Below are 20,842 nucleotides of genomic sequence, written 5' to 3'. Positions count from 1 at the left end.
GAGACAGGGGACAATTGGACTGTAGGTTGGATGTGATTGGCTACCAAATTGAGTGAAAAATTTGATAAAATCTGAAATAAATTTATTGGAACCCCCCCCCCCCAAAAAAAGATGCTCTTCAGTCCTGTCCCTGACCATGTTGAACAATGGCTCAAAACACAGAGAAAGACGTTGAGATTACTGGGGTAGGCTATCTGCTGCTTCTGCCTGGAAACATGCATTATGTTCAGTTCTACTCTGGACTATTTTCTATTTTATTAGATTGAGTCTCTACAGTGTGTCCTCTGAGGATGCTCTGCCTGTAAATCTCTGCTCTAATATCTTTCCTGGATAGGTGTCTGTGTGTATGTGTGTGTGTGTGTGTGTGTGTGTGTGTGTGGAGATTTAACGGTACTACTACTCTTACTACTCCTCCTACTACTACTACTCCTACTACTACACCTGCATGGTCGGCATAGACTCTAGTGACATTTAACCAGACAGAGTGTTTAATTGTCTGTGTGTGTGTGTGTGTGTGTGTGTGTGTGAGGCAGGCAGAGGGAGCCGGCCCCGCCTCTCACGCATATCTCCAATGGAGCAGGAGAGAGAGAGAGAGAGAGAGAGACGTCTCTTCATAGTGAAAATGCTTCTTAGACGAATACCTTTATCTTATTGCAAGTTAGATACTGTGTTGGAGAGATAAAATGTGCAATAACGTTTACACAGACTAAATACTGTAGATAGAAAAGCAATTTATTTTAAATTTGTCCAAAACCGTTGACAGAAACGGGAACGCCGGAGCGTTTTGGTAACATGTCTTTGATCATTTAGCCCTGGGGCCGTTTAATACCCGGTTTCGGCACCGTTCCGACTGCCTTTCCTGCTGGAGGTAAAACTACTGATAAATGCTACAACATCAAGCACAGAATACTAAAGGCTGTGGAAGATGTTACGCCAGGATACTGTTAATGCGCTGTCACACACATATACTACACACTCACGCATACATACATATATGCACACACACGTCACGCATATACATAAATACACACAAACACACACAAATACGCACAAACATACAGTACTCAGGCATACATACATACATACATACACACACACACACACATACATACATACATACACACACACACACACACACACACACACACACACAGACACACAGACACACACACACACTGCCTCAAGTTGGAAGCGTAGTGTGTCATGTTCATTTCAGGTTTGTGTTAGAGAGGCAAGGTAATGCTCTGTCTGCAGAGCTGGAGGTACTACTGTACCAGTACCAAACTGTAGGTCACCCTGGCTATAATAAACACACACACACACACACACACCCTGTTAATGCCATTCTGAAAGAGGACACGTGTTGTGTGTGGCCACATGCCACAGTGACATATACTCAAGGTCACTGCTTGGACAGCAAAATGTGTGTGTGTGTTGCGTGTGTGTATGTGTGTTGCGTGTGTGTTTGAGGCTACTGGTAGAGCAGGTAGTTTATTAGCGGTGGTGTGAGTGTTGAGTTGAGTGATGAGTTACCTGTCTATCTCCAGCTCTCGCTGTCTGAGCAGACCCTCCTTGATCCTCACCAGCGTGTTGACAGGGAGCGACGCTGCTGCCAGCATCTAGACAGAGAACACACACACACACACACACACACACACACACACACACACAGGTTTGATCACCTCAGAGAGAAAACATATACACTCGTCTAGAGAGAAAACACACACACACAGGTTTGATCACCTCCGAGAAAAAACATATATGTATATATACAGGTTATATCACATCATCTAGAGAAAAACCCACGTTACACACACATACACAAGTTAGATCATATCACTGGGTTGATCACCATCATCATCACCATCATCACCATCATCACCATTGTCAAGTATGTATGCAAAATAAATATTGACACTGACATAAGAACATGAAAAGGAACTCTGTGACCCTTCCGTGCCCACAGTGACCCCGCCTTCTCACAGTGACCCCGCCCTCCCTCTCTCTTGCCGACGCCTCCTAGGCCCCATGCTCCTCGACACGTCTTCAGTGGCGCACACGTACACCGCGACGCACACACTCCGTCTGCGTACACCGACACATTCCTAGGCCTCCCTTCGGTGTTGCCATGTGCGTGTGTGTACGTGTGTGTGAGAGAGGGAGGGGCTTATCTAACGAATAGACAGACTACTGAGAGGAAAGGGCTGGATGAGAGAGAGAGAGAAGGGCGGGGGGGCTGTCCCAGGACTCTCCCTACACCCCTCCTAAAGGCTGCTGAACGGTTCCATTACGCTACAGGTCTTCCCACCCCGTCTGGCAGGGGCAGGACCAGAGACAGCGGGGCAGGCTGGGCTGTCCTTGCTAGGAGGGGAGGCCGAGGGCTTCGACGGACACTGCTGCGTTTACATTTAAAGAGAAACTTTCAAGCCCTGGGCCGTTTTGGTGTTTGTTTGTGGGTTTGTGTGTGTGTGTGTGTGTGTGTTTCTCTCTCTTACGCAAGGGGGTCGGTCAATAGAACCGACAACAGCAATGGTCAGTTATAAATAGGCTGAGCTATGTGGAAGGGATCTGGAAACAGGCGTGTGTGTGCACAGCACCTGGTTTTTATCATCAGGGTGTGTGTGTGTGTGTGTGTGTGTGTGTGTATCTCTGAGTGTGTGTGCGTGTGTGTTTGTTAAGCCTCTCACCAGGGGTAACTCGGTCTGATTCTGACTGAGGGATGGAGGCTTTTGATAGAGTCTGTATTTTTACCCTGGCGATAGTTGCCATGGCTACAGTGACCACCGTGGGGTCTGTTTTAACGAGCTGATTACCGAGGGGGGGGGGTTACTGTACACTCGCCTGCTGGTAATAAACAACGAAAGGTGGTGCCTTGGACCCAGGTATGCGCCTTTGTCTAGACTGAGCCTGTGTGTGTTTGTGTGTGTGTGTGTGTTTGTGTGTGTGTGTGTGTCCAGAGAGAGAGAGAGGACTGTGGAGAGGCAGCATCAGTGTTCTGGTGTTGCCAGGCAGTCAGACGGTGTTGAAAGGGGTGTGTTTTTGTGTGTGTTTGTTTGTGTGGCTGTGTTTGTGTGCGCGCGGGCGTGTGTGTGTGTGTGTGTGTGGATTGCAACCCCCGGATAGGTCATCTGGGGGGCATAGCTATGATTCCTGACCGTCTGATAACACCTACCAGACCAGGATGTCAGCTTAGAGGAGTCTTTCAGTCTGCCAAAATGAAATGGCAGACGACTGGATCAACCTCAGTGTCGTTGAACCGTGGCTGTCAGTTACGTAACTAGACAAAGCCTTTATTGTTTTAGGCCATGCTGATTGGCCGGACACTCATGTATAGAACTAATCATGGAGTGAAACGGGAAGTGTTCTCATGAGATCAGGACGCTTTACCAGGCTGGGTTTAAATTACATCAACATGTCACTAATTCAAATTGATTGCTTTGCATTCCGAGCTGTATTACATTACATTACAGTCATTACAAAGATGCTTTTATCCAAAGCGACTTACAATAATTGCATTTAAGTAATCGCGTGTACTAGTATGCGCCAGAACTCACAAGTGCATCTACGACTATGGGGCAGATGTACTAATGTTTGCGAGCGCAGCGCGAAAAGGCCCTTGGGCAGTGGGCAGAAAGGGCGCGCTGTGCTTCTTCAGTTTGCGTTGGATGTACAAAGCCTGAGCCTCCGTGCGCAAGCAGTGCACGGCGCCGCCCTCAAACCGTAATGTGCGCGGGGAAAATAGCTACTTGCAGTACGCAGTCTTGCTTACCTACTTACTAAATTATGAGGACTGATGTTGTAGGCTATCTTTAGGCTGGTCATTGCTGATGATGGTTTAACACAATGATCGCATCGGCCATGTATCTTCTTTGTAAGTGCATTGTAGGCTGTCCCTGGCATCTGTTCATTTTCTAAAACCAATTGTTTACAAAACTTTGTAGGAGAATGGTGCCAATTGTAATCAGTGAATGTCTGCATTGTGAATGCTCCAGTTTAAATCCATGTTATAATCGTAATTTACTGCATTTGAATAATTCCAGGGCTTAATATATGGAGACATATTCAATCTGAGACCAATTTGGTTAGTGGGCTGTGCGACCATGTAAATATCAGTGTTGGATTATCAAAAATATTGAATAAATAATTGGGGTTTGACCATGGTCTGGAGGTAGGAGGGAGCTGTTCCTTTCATTGCCCTGTAGGCTAGTACCAGAGTTTTAAACTGGATGCAACCTGCTACCAGAAGCCAGTGTGGAGAACGGAGGAGGGAGGTTGTGTGGGAGAACTTGGAAGGGTTGAACACCAGGTTTTCGTCTGGAAGCCATGACTCACTAGCTGTAAATGACACCTGCAGGCTGACCGGCCTCAAGACGGTCTCTCCACCGAGGTGTGTGTGTCTGTCAGGAGTCAGGCCTCAACCGCTACTGTTTCTATCATCAACCATACACCCACTTACACACACACACACACACACACACACACACACACACACACACACACAGACACACAGCTGCTACATGCACTAAACATGTGCCGCTGACCATCGAAGGTCAAACATAAACAGTCAGGCTTGTGCCTAGCCTGTAATGAACTGTGTGAATGGATGTGTGTGTGCGTGTGTGTGTGTGTTAGTGTTACAGTCCTAACTTCTCTTCCCTGGCGACCCTCTCTCCTCCTCATGCCAGGCCCGGTCCAGTCCTGCCCCTCTCAGACCTTCCTACGGGCAGCCGGCCCCGACGTGGGCGGAACCTGGGCCAGCGAGCGCCGGAGCACTCTCACCAGGCGGGCCACGTTCCCACTTTAACATCTCTCTAACATCTATCCCTCTGGACCGGTCTCACTCCACTCCTCCCTCCTCTCTGCCCCCCCCTCTCTCCCCCCTCTCTTTCCTTCTCTCCCCTCTCTCTCTCTCCCCCCCCTCTCTCTCTCTCTCTCTCCGCCCCCACCCCCCGAAGTTCCTCCCTTAAACACAGCACCAGGATCCAGAGGCTGACCAGAGCACGGCAGGACCAGGACCAGTACAGCTTCTAACCGGGCACCAGAGAGAGACCAGCCAGAGAGAGACCAGCCAGAGAGAGACCAGCCAGAGAGAGACCAGCCAGAGGAGAGACCAGCCAGAGGAGAGACCAGCCAGAGCAGAGACTTGGACCTCAGGACCTCCAGCCAGCCGACAAGCCAGACAAGCTGGACAGTCGGACGGACCTGCTGGCTCCATACTAGCCCTGTTTAGACTGATCGAGCTGCCTGCGACAGCACCTCCACCTTCACCTCCTCCTCCTCCTCCTCCACCTCCTCCTCCTCCTCCTCCTCCTCCTCCTCCACCTCCTCCACCTCCAGCCCTCTGGAGCAGGTAAGACTCCACCGGCCCAATGCGGGAAGTCATGCTGTCTCTGGTGTTTCTGTCTGTGGGAATGGATCATACAGTAGGTTGTTCCTGTTAAGTTAAAAGGTATCCGTACTGCACCAATGGGTGGGTTAGGATTAAGAAGTCACAACAAAACAGGCAAATAGACGTTACATTTATATAATTGCTTTCAGTTTGACCAAAGGTCGTTTATCCCTTTCAGAACAAAATGCTATAGCAGATAACTTTTGTTCAGTTGAAAGCACACACGCGCACACAGACATACACACACACACGCACACACACGACAGCATTAACCTTCCGGAACACACATTTGCATCCAGAACGGAACTGAAATTTGCATGGACTGAAATGAGCCTAAGAGACAAAGGGTGTCTGTTAACGCAAAGGTTACAGCAAACACACACACACACACACACACACACACACTCTCTCTCTGAGCATTACTCCCTGATGCCATCATGGAAAGTTCAGCTAAGGGGCCAAGCTCAACGAAGACCTCCCTCCTGCACATGACTTATTGGTATTGGAGACACGCACGCACACACACGCACACACAAACACACACACACACACACACACACACACACACACACACACACACAAAACTATGCCGAGAGAGAGGTTAAGAAAGGAAAACATGCACAGTATTGGCTTGGGAACCCTCTTGCCAGAATATCTCTAAAATGTTTCCTTTTTAGGCTCGGTTCAGATCGCCCTCTGGCTGCTCACAGGGGATCCCAGACGTCTAAAACAAACACACCCCACAGGCCCAAATAACAGCATGACTGTATCTGTTACTAGTCTAGCTTCAAATCCATTCAGACACACTTTAAGCGTGCTTGGTGCCACTTGGGAGGGGATTGAGCCACTGGAAATGTTCCGTGTCAATTGAAATGAATTGATTAGCTTCACAGTTGGCAGACTTGGCACTTGTTACTGATCCACTGACAACTTAATGGATGCCAGGCAGAGCATGGCGACAGGGTTATAGATGCCGGGGGAGTTAGGGAACTTATCATTCCTGGACAAGGTGGAGTGTGGGTGTGTGTGTGTGTGCGTGTGTGTGCGTCTCATGACTACTCTTGTTGACAGCTCAAATCAGACCACGGTCATGTGACCAGAGTGAGTCTGAACCTGACTGCAGTGTCACCTCAGCCCTCTTACCCACAATCCCCTGGAGTGGACACTACTGTGATCCACTTAAACACACATGCGCACACACACACACACACACGCACGGACGCACAAACGCACGCACGTCAGTGAGATAGACAGAGGTCAGGCCTAAGAATACCTTCTGGATCCAGGCACAAAGCTGGGCAATGGCGTGTGTGTGTGTGTGTAGGGGGGGGAGAGTGCTGCCTGGAGCTGGTGCTGAGGAGATAACTGCTTCCTGTCACTAGCTTGTCATCAGCATGACCCCCTGTCTCTCTCTCTCTCTCTCTCTCTCTCTCTCTCGCCATTGGCTTAAAGAGGACCTAATAAAAACTCAAACTCAAACTCTCACGTTGTGGCCGGCTGGCCGCACTCAAAAGCTGACACAGACATTCAGCTCATGACACGCCATCCCAGAATGTACACCAACAGCGCAGAGACGTGTAGAGCCTAGCGCACTGTCCTCTCTCAGGGGACTGGCATGCAGCCTGTGTTGTGTCGTGTGTCACACTGTCACTTCCCTGTGTTGTTTGAGCATGCTCACTGACGTCCACCTCTCTGCTGCTCCTCCCCCCCAGGGCACTTGGACCAATCACCTCCTCCTCCTCACCCTCCACCCCTCCTCTCTCTGTCCTACTCCCGCACCGCCCGCCTCTGCCATAACCTCCGACCGACGCTAGAGGGCGCTCCATGCTCCTCCGCCCTGACCGGCCGGAGCTCCAGACGCCGCCCAGCCCCGCCCCCGGCCCCGCCCCCCAGCGCCGGTGTCCCGGCCGCTAGCCAGCCTCGGCCATGGACAAGGTCCAGCACATCACCCGCTCCGCCATGCGCCGGGCGTCCATGGCGGCGGAGGCGGTGCCTCCCCAGGCCAAGCAGAACATGCAGGAGCTGTTCGTCAACTTCTGCCTCATCCTCATCTGCCTGCTCCTGATGTACATCATAGTTCTGCTCATGTGAGAGGAGGGGGGGGGGGGGGGGGGGGAGGAGTCTAGGAGGATAACCTACGCCCTTCAAAGAGGGAGCTATGGGAGGGTGGGTTTGAGGAGTCGAGGGGGGGGGGGGGGGGGTGTGTAGGGGTACACAATGCACCAGAGGTCCATAAAGTCTGCGGAACGCCAGATCGGTTTAGAACCGAGAGCCGTTCGGCGAGATCTCGCTCCACCCCCCCCCCCGCGTGGCTGAATCACAGGCACCTCAATAGCTCCGCCGCAGCTGCCGTCAGAACGGGAGGTCGGAGTGCGGTGGGACAATGCCGTCGGCTCGTCACCAGGGGGCGCCACCTCCTCACTAGTGGGCCTGTTATCTTTTGTGTTCAGCATGCAGTCACAGAACCACCGCCACCTGCTTCCACACGCCTCACGCTCAATAAACTGGCAATGGAAACCCTGATGATTGAGTAGTTTGTCTGTGTGTGTGTACAGTATGTGTGTGTGTATGTATGTGAGTTTATGTGTGTGTATGTGTGTGTGTGTGCGTGTGTACAGTACAGTATGTGTGTGTGTGTGTGTGTGCGTATCTCACTGGCCCTCTTTCCCCAAACAGGCCGGCGAAAGCTGAATCAGCGACCACAGAGGAGCTGTAGCATCCGTAGATCACTTCATCCATCCATCCCTCCATCCATCCCTCCATCCATCCATCTATCCATCCCTCCATCCATCCCTCCATCCATCCATCCATCTATCCATCCATCCATCCCCCCACCCCCAGGGTACTACCCCCCGCTTCGTGCGGTGCTGTGCCCAGCCCGAGAGCCCTCCGCCTGGGGAGCCTGCAGCGTGAGCCCCCCCCCCACCCACCTCCAGGATGGAGTTCCTGACCCTGAAGTCGCACCACCTCAACCTCCTGCTCAACTTCCTGCTCATCGTCATCATGCTGCTGCTCATGCTCATCCTGGTCAAGCTCATGTGACCCCCGACCTCGCGTCACGTGACCCCCGACCTCGCGTCCCGTGACGTCGCCGCCGACCTAGCCTAGCCAGACGTCAGCTACAGGGACGGGTGGAGCCGAGGGGCCGTCGAAATGAGATGCTGAGGGTTTTGACAGATGCTGAAATGAACGAATGTTGTTCTGTCGCTGTCTGAAGCGAATACCGCTGAGTCACCGTCAGCCGAAACAGCCACGGGCTCGACGCTGAACACACATCTGTGTAATGTATCTGATGGTGATGTATGTTTGACTGCCCTGCACTACTGCTGGTCTAACTGTCTGTCTACACACTCTGATGTCGCGCATTCTGATGTCACACTGACTGACGTAAATAAACTGATGATCTGAATCATAGATGAGCTTCAGGAGTCGTCTGCGTCTTCATTTAGTCACCAAAGCGATCGTCAGGCCTTCAGGATTGTAGACAGAAGCCGGTTCAACAGTGGGCCGCTAATAAACTACTCAGATATCATTATTAATTGTTTGTGTGTTTCTGACGATAGCTGGTGTTTCTCATTTTAAAGGCGCTGGAACGTTGATGTTAGTGAACTACCAGCAGTGGGCCGTCTCCTCCACTAGGGGGAGATAGAGTCTGCAGAATCGGGTGCCGGGAGATGCAGTCCAAAGCGACTTGCTTACAATAAGACTTGCTTACAATAATTGCTTTTAACGTAGGTAGTTATTGTACTACTACACGCCAGAACTCACAGTTCAAGTGCAAACAGACGGTCAAATTCTACATCTCTACATATATTTCACTGCCCCCCCCCCCCCACACACACACACACACCCCTCCCTCACCTGGCTTAGCTCCGCCTCCTGCCGTAGCCTCTCTCTCTGCTGCTGCTCCTGCTGCCACGGCGACAGCCCCCCGCCCGCCTCCTGTCCGGTCCGCGGCGTGCCGGCGGCGGCGGCGTTGAGCTCCGGACCGGGCCGGTACTCCATCTGCTCGCTCAGCCACATCTGGGTCCGGACCGCCGGCTGGATGGGGGAGCCGCCCGGGGCCTGGTGTCCCAGCGGTAGCCCCCCCCCCCTCTGGCCGGGCGGTCCCAGGCCCCCCGCGCCCACCCCCCCCGACCCCGGAGCCCTGCTCTCGGGCAGGGCGCTGTAGCTCAGGTCCAGGCTGCCGGGTTTCAGCGGGGCGCCGAAGCGGGCCGGGTCGTAGCGGTGGTACCGGGGGTCCGCCCCTGGGGAGCGCAGCTGGAGGCCCTGGGAGGGGGGTGGGTAGGGCTCCGCCGTGGCGCTGGCCGGGCCGCCCCCCGGGGGCTCCTGGCGGTAGCCGTACAGCAGGCCGCGGTCCAGGGAGCCGTGCGCGTCGCACCGGTAGATGCCGCCGCCGCCCGCCTTCCCCGAGGGGCAGGGCTTGTCGGCGGCGCAGAGGCGGGTCAAGGAGGACCAGCGGCGGACGGGGTGGGGGTCCTTCATGTCCAGGGGGCAGGGCGGGGGCAACAGCTGGCAGGAGGAGCTCCAGGGACTGCCCCCGCCCCCGCCGCCGCCGCCGGGGGAGGGCCCGCCACCCGTCCTGGAGCCGGAGGAGGGCGAGGGGGAGGGCATGACGTGGGCCGTGGGGATGCCCCCCCCGGGACGCAGGGGCTGGAACGACGGGGTGGTGCTGGAGCTGGAGTGATCTGGAGAGAGAGAGGGAGAGATACTGAGAGTGTTAGAGGAGAGGTACAGTAGAGATGGAACGATAGGGGATGGTTAGAGTGTTGAAGGAGAGAGAACGCGAGAGAGAGAGAGAGAAGGAGAGGAGAGAGAGAGAGAGAGAGAGAGAGAGGAGAGAGAGAGTGTGGGCGGCTCACGTCAGCTACAGTCTCTCAGGCACCACGTTCTAAAATCATGGTCTGAAACGAGCCTATGAGACCACCTCTCTGAGAGGACTGGGGATCGTGTCTCTCTCGCTCTCTCTCAGAGGAGAGGAGACAGGGTCACGGTCTCTCTCCATCAAATACCTACACGTAGCCTCCATGTATGTTTAGCTAAATTAGTTTAACTTTAAGCTGGGTTGGGTTCAGCTAAACGAAGTTCAGGAATTGAGGGGTAATAGGAAGGAGACAACGTTAGCTAGATCGGTTTTTCAGCATTGTCTGAAAAATGAAAATTGTCTCTCAATGAAAAGTGCTTCATAAATATAATTCATTATTGATCATTCTTAAAATACATTTCCTGGAGGGACATTTTACTGTCTGGCGACAAACTCCAGAGAAGACCATCTCCGCAGTCCGCACCTCCAACACACACACACAAACTGAGTGGTGGAGTACAAAGGGTGGGTAAAGTGTGTGTGTGTGTGTGTGTGCGTGTGTGTGTGTGTTACAAGCCCATGTTACAAGTGTTACGAGGCCCATATACATTCTAGTCCTGGTCTAGAAATAGACATTTAAGAGTAGCTCCATGCATATAATTAAAACTAGAGGACTGCAACGCAGCAGTTTAGTGTGTGTGTGTGTGTGTGTATATGTGCGTGTGTGTCTGCGTGTACGTGTGTGTGTGTTCCACACTGAGAAACCTAAACGTTGTACGTGGCCAAGCCCGGGTTCATAGGGCTGCTGCTGATTGGCCAGCCAGTGTCAGGGCGTGGCCTGCTGATTGGTTAAGAACGGCTGTCTGTTACCCATACTTCATCACGTCATATCAGAACTGCAACCCCTCCACCCGCGTCTCTCCCACCCAACAGGAAGTGTTGGTAACTTGAACTGAGACAGAAGATCGGATAACTACACAAAAACCCCAACACCTCCTTAGCCATACGCACCTTCAACCCTAAAGCCAGATATATGTGCTTTTAACTACTTTTAACTGACTACTGTGTTCCTGTGGAGCGTTGGCTGTGGTTGATCTCACAGGCCCTCTGAAATTAATGCGCCGCAAAATACTGACTACGCGTACGCGTCGTTAAACGGCGAGTATTCCGAGGGCTCAGCCTCCGCCCAAAACCACCCCATCCCCCAACCCAAACAAACCCCTCGCAAGACTACTCCAACCTTAAACCTACCCCCTCTCAGAACTACCCCACCCCTACCCGCAACCCTGGGGCAGTAGACTAGCAAACTACTATAATAATAATAAAATAATAGTTCCCTCTCTCCAAACACCACCCCCCCCCCCACACACACACACACACTCCGACCTTATTCCTGGTGATCGTGATTGCACCCACGGCAGACAGAGGTTACAGAGTAGACAGAGGTTACAGAGTAGACAGAGGTTACAGAGTACAGACAGAGGTTACAGAGTAGACAGAGGTTACAGAGTAGACAGAGGTTACAGAGTACAGACAGAGGTTACAGAGTAGACAGAGGTTACAGAGTAGACAGAGGTTACAGAGTACAGACAGAGGTTACAGAGTAGACAGAGGTTACAGAGTAGACAGAGGTTACAGAGTACAGACAGAGGTTACAGAGTACAGACAGAGGTTACAGAGTACAGACAGAGGTTACAGAGTACAGACAGAGGTTACAGAGTAGACAGAGGTTACAGAGTACAGACAGAGGTTACAGAGTAGACAGAGGTTACAGAGTAGACAGAGGTTACAGAGTAGACAGAGGTTACAGAGTACAGACAGAGGTTACAGAGTACAGACAGAGGTTACAGAGTAGACAGAGGTTACAGAGTAGACAGAGGTTACAGAGTAGACAGAGGTTACAGAGTACAGACAGAGGTTACAGAGTACAGACAGAGGTTACAGAGTAGACAGAGGTTACAGAGTACAGACAGAGGTTACATATAAGAGGTTCTAACAGAGCTCTCCTTTGTTAACACTTGTGGGTGAGGGCAAATGCAGAGCAGCTGGAGAGGATGGGGGGTAGGGTGTGTGTGTGTGTGTGTGTGTGTGTGTGTGTGTACTCGTGCTTCCTAAGACTGTGAGACAGCACATTCCACAGAAGGACCTGCTGCCATTCAACCAGCCTCCTGCGGTCTGAATGCACACCGGACTGGACCTACTCTCTCTCTCTCTCTCTCTCTCTCTCTCTCTCACACACACACACACACACACACACACACACACACACACACACACACACACACACACACACACACACACACACACACACACACACACACACACACACACACACACACACACACACACACACACACACACACACACACACACACACACACACACACACACACACACACACACACACACACACACACACACACACACACCTGGTGGGCGTAAAACATAAAAATGTCTAGGTCAGATGGACTGGCTCCTAAAACAGGCTCGGCTAGCAAATCCTGCAGCCCTAGCTGGGTGTGTGTTCAGCGTGTTTCTTCATGTGTGTGTGTGTGTGTGTGTGTGTGTGTTGCTAAGACTAGCTAGCGTCATGCCAGTTCCGAGGCACCACAGAATGACTAACGACGGGAAGACAGACCGGACACCTAATGGGAGAGCAGAGTGAAATTTTATCGGACCAGGAGTGGCGCCGAGTTTCTAACCACCGAGGGTTTGCACACCAGCGCGTTAAAAAGCCGTCCGACCGACGGCGAACTCACGACGGCCAGCGGCGTTTCGCACTCCGAAAAAAAAACCTGGATCTGATTCATCGACGGTGGGAGAAAGCCTAACAAAACACACGAGCGCACACAATTTAAACGTCTGCTTTTCATAACACTGTAAAAACGGTCATGATTTTGAATTGCCGTGTGGTTTCGGGGGGGTGGGGTGTCGGCCAGTTAAAACAGGCTGGACGGTCATTCTCCGCCTAGAGACCCCTCATCTGGTCCTGATTAAAACGACGGCAAGGAGAGGGAGGCGGAGAGAGGGGCGGGGCGGGGCGGGGGGGGGGGGGGGGAGAAATAGGCCTGGAAAGGCCTGGGGCTGGCAGTACTCAGCCCTCCCCCGCCTGAGCTCACAGCCTGGGAGAGCTGGAGCACAGAGTGTGTGCTTGTTTGGGGGGGGTGGGAGGGGGGGGGGGGTTACCAACAGTCACAAACCGTGTCCCAGATTATGGGACATCTACTCACTGCCTGTCTGCCCGGGACGATGGATGGTTCTCTGTGCTCTAGTTCTACGCTGGTACCTATCCACTTCCTTGTGGCACATAAGGCCGTTCTAGTTCTAGTTCTACACTAACCTACCTGAAACACCTTGGAGACGGATGGCAAAGGTAGATCAATATGAACTATGAGAGGAGAGAGGAGGAGAGGAGAGAGGAGAGGAGGGGGGAGAGGATGCTGGAATGTGGGTCACCCTCATCTCCGCACATCGCTCCCCTCTCTCGCTCCATCTCTCTTTCGTCACACTCCCGATTAGGGAGGAGTGTGTGTGTCCCCCCCCCCCACCTTCCCTTGCCGGCAACAGACAGACGGACAGACAGACAGACCCCATCTCTCTCTGCTTCAATTTCCTGGTCACCTCCGATTGACCTTACCAGTTCAGAACCCCACCTCCGTCCCTCTCCCCTCCCCCCTCCTCTCCCTGAGCCTGTCAGCTCCGGTCAGCTGTACTTCCAGTGTGACAAGACGGGCGGACCTGCGGTCCTGTTATTTTTACACGGGGTTGCATAACATCTTGCGTGGTGAGTGTGTGTGTGTGTGTGTGTGTGACAGGTGGTTGCAAAGAGACTTACACCTTTTGGCCCCGGCCCTGGCTACCAGCCACTAATCATGTGTTTTATTGGTCCTCTCCGTCACTACGTTACATTAGCCTCCTGCTAGCCCCCCCCCCCCCCCCCCAGGAGAGCGGGAGTCAGCAGGGTGCTAATTAGAACGGTGGATGTACTGTCCTCTTCGGCTGACACAGGCCTGGACGGGACAGAGGGGAGAGGAGGAGAGAGAGGCTGGAGGATGGGGTTGAGAGGCTGAGGAGGAGGCTAGAGGCTGGAGGAGGAGGGGGGGGGGGGTTGAGAGGCTGAGGAGGAGGCTAGAGGCTGGAGGAGGAGGGGGGAGGAGGAGAAAGAGGCTGGAGGATGGGGTTGAGAGGCTGAGGAGGAGGCTAGAGGCTGGAGGAGGAGGGGGGAGAGGAGGAGAGAGAGGCTGGAGGATGGGGTTGAGAGGCTGAGGAGGAGGCTAGAGGCTGGAGGAGGAGGGGGGAGAGGAGGAGAGAGAGGCTGGAGGATGGGGTTGAGAGGCTGAGGAGGAGGCTGGAGGCTGGAGGATGGGGTTGAGAGGCTGAGGAGGACGCTAGAGGCTGGAGGAGGAGGGGGGGAGGGGGGAGTTGTATTTCCTGGAAGACAGAGCGAGGTCAGAGGGAGAGAGAGACAATGATCGATTAGCACCGTCTGTCCATTCTGTAGAGAGGAAAGAGGGAACACATGATATGGGAGAGAGAGAGAGAGAGAGAGAGAGAGAGAGAGAGAGAGGGAGAGAGAGAGAGAGGGAGAGCGAGCGAGCGAGCGAGGATAGAATAGGGATGAGAGGCTGCGCTGACGTAAACGTGATGGGGTGGAATGGAAAGGAGACAGGAAAGAGTGTGTGTGTGTGTGTGTGTGTTTGTGTATGAGAGAGCCCAGAGACTGAAGCAAGGGAGACTGCATGGAGGAGAGAGAGGGATCTTTCCGCCTGACTGCGCCTAAGCCCTGAGGGGTAATAAACCACCACAGAGCGCGCGCGTGTGTGTGTGTGTGTGTGTCTACACCTCTCGTCCTGGGGTCTATGAGTGACAGGTGGGATGGGTGACTTGTCCCACCCACCAAGACTCCAGATGAGCGGTCCTCCAGCCCTCCAGGCTTCCTGTCATTAAACACACACACACACACACACACACACACACACACACACACACACACACACACACACACACACACACTCTTACCGAACGCACACATCATTCCCCCTATAAAAGCCATAATTGCTAACATCTGACCTCAGTGATGGCCTAGGGCGGGCCGGACACCATTAACCACAGAGGGGACCTCTCCTTTACAGCCTGTGAAAGCCTGGAATCACATTGAGCCCAATGAAAGAATGTTCATAAGCTGTTTATTTTTAGCGGAATGTCTCCGGATGTCGCAAGGAGAGGGGGAGGAGAGAGTAGAGATGGAGGAGAGAGAGGGGGGGGGGGGGTGATTAACAGAATTACATCTTCCTCTCCTCTCTTGAATCACTCCAGTTAAACTGATTTCGAACTGAGGGGACACTTCCTTCAGACCGGCCTGGCTTCTTCAGGACCGCACCTCCACTCCTTTCAGCTCGAGACTAGAAGGCCAGCTAGGATATCAGATAAGAGAGGCGCCTCCGTCAGGCTTGCCTGACCAGAACCACCTTGAAACGTGACTATAGGCCTCTGTGGAATTGAGCCCACTTCTCTGGTTTTTCGCTTCAGAGACACGTTCGCTGGAGAGCGAAGAGTTGTTTTTTCAGAAGGAGAACGGCTCCGAGCTGCCAAGGGGCGCAGTGGAGAGAGGGGGGTGGAGAGAAGGAGAGAGAGAAAAGTTCTTTATTAGGACCGCTCGTGGAAGCTGAGAAAAATAGAGAATGCTGGGTAAACATCAACACAACCATATGTAGGTCGCCCTGTGTGTGTGTGTGTGTGTGTGTGTGTGTGTGTGTGTGTGTGTGTGTGTGGTGACATCCCCTTCTAATTACACACACACACACACAACAAACACACAAACCATATGCGCCCTGAAACCCCTAAGCTTCTGAGCAGGAGGGGTGTCTGTGGTTTTATGGATTTCATAATTCCTCCAAATTCCTCTTGAGAGATTTGGCTGAGATTTCAGATGACATCTGAAAACAGCATAGTTCCAACGAGGTGTTAATGAACACGAGGTTACGTTCCTTGACAGGATGGCGTAAGAGGATTCTGGATCATTGATGTAACACTGTTGAGGAACACCATGAAAACAAAATGTGATCTCATCTCCAACATACGCCCATATGCTGCAGAACTAGGTTAGCCCTGACTAGAACAGAGATAAGGTTAACTCTGACTAGAACAGAGAGGTTAGCCCTGACTAGAACAGAGAGGTTAGCCCTGACTAGAACAGAGATAAGGTTAGCTATGACTAGAACAGAGAGGTTAGCCCTGACTAGAACAGAGAGGTTAGCCCTGACTAGAACAGAGAGGTTAGCTCTGACTAGAACAGAGAGGTTAGCCCTGACTAGAACAGAGAGGTTAGCCCTGACTAGAACAGAGATAAGGTTAGCTATGACTAGAACAGAGAGGTTAGCCCTGACTAGAACAGAGAGGTTAGCCCTGACTAGAACAGAGATAAGGTTAGCTCTGACTAGAACAGAGAGGTTAGCTCTGACTAGAACAGAGATAAGGTTAGCTCTGACTAGAACAGAGATAAGGTTAGCTCTGACTAGAACAGAGAGGTTAACTCTGACTAGAACAGAGAGGTTAGCCCTGACTAGAACAGAGAGGTTAGCTCTGACTAGAACAGAGATAAGGTTAGCTATGACTAGAACAGAGAGGTTAGCCCTGACTAGAACAGAGATAAGGTTAGCTATGACTAGAACAGAGAGGTTAGCCCTGACTAGAACAGAGAGGTTAGCCCTGACTAGAACAGAGACAAGGTTAGCTCTGACTAGAACAGAGAGGTTAGCTCTGACTAGAACAGAGAGGTTAGCTCTGACTTGAACAGAGAGGTTAGCTCTGACTAGAACAGAGAGGTTAGCTCTGACTAGAACAGAGAGGTTAGCTCAGACGAGAACAGGGACAAGGTTAGCTAACTGTGTGCTGCTGGTAGATGTAGAGCTACTTCAGCTGTCTGTCGAAAAAGGTAAACGTTAGGTGTAACCCAGGTGAACAGGTTAATCTCACTCCTCGGTAGAAATAACCTCCTGCCCACCCTGCACCTTCTTGGCAGAGTAGCTGGTGTTTTCTGGGGTTGGTCATGTCGTGAGTCATCATCGGTACTGTTCTGGTTCAAGCCCGGTGAGGTGTGGCAAACATGCACCGAGGGAGGGGAGAGCCAAACACACACCGTATAGGCTATTCCGGCTGACCTACATCTCCATACAGCTCACATAGTAGCAGCAGGCTTCCCTGTGTGTGTGTGCGTGTGTGTGTGTGTGTGTGTGTGTGCGTGTGTGCGTGGGTGTGCGCTGGGTCACGTGTGGCGCAGAGATACCGTGGAGGCTGTTGTTATGGCGACCAGGGAGGATGGATGGAGCTGATTCAGCAAAGAGCGCTGGTACTGAGAGATGAAGGCTGACAACGCGCGCGCGCGCGCACACACGCACGCACGCACGCACACACACACACTTTTGATGTTCTCATCTTTCAGTCACTCTTCTCTCTCCCTCACTTCTCCCACTGCACTTCCTGAATAATATAGTGTCAAACAAGGTATGAGTCATTCACTTACTTGGGATCTGTCACTGTCAATATATTCACATTTCAGTGCAGGAGAACCATGTAGACTCAGCAGATTGAGTCTTTCACTCTTCGTTCACAGGACGCCTAACACTGACACACTGGCTCAAATCGTAATGACTGGGGGGGGGGGGGGGTTGTTCATTCAAATTAACGTGATTCAGAGATCCGAGTCTGTAAAAAGATCCGAACTTCCCACTACTAATACACACGCAGCCACCGGTCCCTACGGAGAGACCAACTAGAAGTGAAGATGACAAATTCTGGGTTTAGACAGAGGCATCGCCCATTCCCAGAAACAAGCGTGAATTCTCAATAGCTGCGACCACGTACGAGCCAGCAGGCTACAAGCGTTTTCAATCTGGCCGAATCTTCTCTTTTCTTGTCTAATTACTGGATTAATAACAGCTGTGGTGCTGGCGTTGCACTTTTGTGGACAAAAGCAGCATTGCACTTTTGTGGATATTTTTGTCGACCGACCGACCGACAGAGCGAGCTACAGAGCTGCTGGTTGCGGCAAAAAAAAAAGTAGAGGCCGCTTGACCTTGCTTACTCCAGAGGAGAACACGGCACTGAATCTGGCCGTTGCTCTAAGCAGAGTTCCCAGCCCTCGAACAACAACCCATAGGCTCTAGTAGCCATGACAACCCTCCCCCTGACAGCCCATAATTAGTAGAGGGGAGCAGCTGGAGAACCAGAGCTAGAGTACGGGGGGCGCCCCAAACAACACACACACACACACATTTACATTCTAGTCATTTAGCAATTTAGCAGATGCTTTTATCCACCCCCTAACCTAAATCCCTTTAATCAGTCTAACATGATTCCCCCACTCTCTCTATCCTGCGCTAACGAGATGAGCCCAGGTGCTGCTGGGGGATCTTGGGGGATGGTGTCAGGGCTTCGGCCCCCCAGGGAGAACACAGGGTCAGGGTTAGACCAGGGGACTGGGTCTGGAGACCCCCCCCCCTCCACCCCTCCTGGGTCTGGGTCATCTGGCCACTTACAGACAAGATGGCAGCTGAGCACACACACACACACAGTCACACGCATCTGTTTAAAGTCATTAGACAACTAAAAGCCCGGAAGAGAAGGAGAGGAGGAGGGGGTGAAGGATGAGGGGGAGGAGGAGGCGGAGCTTCAGCGTTCCCTCTCAAGCGGTAGCCTGTCCCGGCCCAACATGGCACTCAGACAACCACGCTACCGTTCAGTACCTTCACAATGAAACCAGGCAGTGGAGGTGTCCTCTGCTCTACTGGGCCTCTATTCTAATCTGCCCTGTCCTGCTCTACTTGACCAGCCCTACTCTGCTCTACACGGCACTCTAGAGAGGAGACACATTACCTATAGGCTATAAGAACTACTGTAACATTATTATTATGACATCATGCTCTCACATCCCAGCCATGCCATTAGTACTGAGTGGTGGGTGTGAAGGAGATATCGTGTGTGTGTGTGTGTGTGAGGGTGTCTTCAATATTATTAGTCTCTCAGGGAGGGAATGTGAGCTTTCTTCTTCCTCCACCTCTGAGGTTATTCCTGGCCCGTAAGTCACTGCAGCTCAGGTTGCCTCTCCTTGACGCCCGTCCTCGGCGCGGCAACCCGAAACCCCCGGGTGACGACCCCATCGCGACCCGGCCGTTGCGTAAGCACTCACCGGATCTGGAATGTAGCTGGTCCTCTCCACCTTCTGACTCCTCGTCATAGGCTATATATTACATTACATTACAGCCGTTTAGCAGACCTTTTTATCCAAAGCAACTTACAATAATTGCATTTAACGCAGGGAGTCTGTGTACTACTATTCGCCAGAACTCACAAGTGCATCTCCCCGCTAAACAAGTGACTAAGAGCATAATCTAGTGCTAAAGCCAAAGTGCAAGAGTAGCACAATATAAATAGTAGGTGCTTAAGAGGGAGGATCCTGGTGGTACTTTGTGAAGAGGTGAGTTCTGAGCCTGTGGAGAAAGATGGGCAGTGACTCTGCTGTCGTGACGTCAGTGGGCAGTTCGTTCCGCCACTGCGGGGCCAGGACAGAGAAGAGCCGTGACCGCGTCGATCGACCGCAGGGGCATCGGAGAGACAGGGCAGCCAATCTCCCCGAGGTATATGAATGAACACTGACACCTCTCCCAGGCATCATCCATCTCCTCTCCCCCATCATCCCAAACCCCCAACCTCTCTACCGGCCTGCTCCTCATCCCTGCAGCTGACCTACTGTACTACTCTGCCAGCCTGAGAGGCCTGGTTTACTCCGTTACCCATAAACCCCCTGGTGAAGCCGAGGCTGCCCGGAGGCGGTCGTGTGAAATCTAGCTGCTGCCGCCGCCGTGGCGACGTATATAATTAGAAAGGCGGGTCACGGGGGGGCGCCCCCATTTGGAGGGATCTCCTCCTTCTAGGTCACATGACCCCCGGGAGTCAAGACACAGACTCTGCGGAGGGACCCCGCGATCTGCAGAGGACTGGAACTGTGTCATCATCTCAGAGAGAGAGAGGGGGGGGGGGGGGAGAGAGAGAGACATAGAGGGAGAGAGAGAGACATAGAGGGAGAGAGAGAGACATAGAGGGAGAGAGAGAGAGAGAGATGGAGAGGGGTGGTGAAGGAGAGAGATAAGGAGAAGAAGAGGGAGAAGGATAGGGAGAGAGAAGGAGAGGGATAGGGGGGGGATAGAGAGGGGGGGGGGCGGAAGAGAGAGAAGGAGAGGGATACCGAGAGATGAGCAGAGGTGAAAGGAGAGGGAGAGAGAGGAGAGGGATAGGGAGAAGGAGGGGGAGGAGAAGGATAGGGAGAGAAAGAGAAGAGGGGGAGAGAGGAGGGAGAAGGAGAGGGAGAGAAAGGAGGAGAGAGAGGGAGAGAGAGAGAGAGGGGGAGAGATGGAGAGAATGACATCAGATTTCTTACTTTGGGCTCACTTTCTCCTCAAGGTTACACTGGACCACAAAGGAGGAGGATGAGAACACTAGGCTCCCCTGAGAGCTGGAGCAAGTTATCTGACACCGTCACACACACACACACACACGCACACACACGTACACACACGTACACACACACACTCATATAGACACACACACCCTCATACACACACACACACACACACACACACACACACACTCAT

General features: G+C 52.5%; 1 protein-coding gene across 1 annotated transcript in view; it reads right to left on the bottom strand.

Annotated features, from left to right (window-relative positions):
- Nucleotides 1-20,842, bottom strand: part of cep85l (centrosomal protein 85L) — a gene marked incomplete at its 3' end in the record, with an annotated part of 36,072 nt that overhangs the window by 7,727 nt on the left and 7,503 nt on the right. Inside the window, exons 3-4 of the mRNA XM_084453986.1 lie at nucleotides 9,251-10,077; nucleotides 1,534-1,619 (exon numbers count right to left, since the gene is read on the bottom strand). Of these exons, the coding sequence (XP_084310112.1) occupies nucleotides 1,534-1,619; nucleotides 9,251-10,077 (913 nt within the window). The remainder of the gene's footprint in view (nucleotides 1-1,533; nucleotides 1,620-9,250; nucleotides 10,078-20,842) is intronic.

The sequence above is a fragment of the Borostomias antarcticus genome, assembly GCF_949987555.1.
Source record: "Borostomias antarcticus genome assembly, chromosome: 19".
Classification (NCBI taxonomy): Eukaryota; Metazoa; Chordata; class Actinopteri; order Stomiiformes; family Stomiidae; genus Borostomias; species Borostomias antarcticus.
Note: the sequence above shows the minus strand (reverse complement) of the source record. Positions and strands in the feature narration are given on the sequence as shown.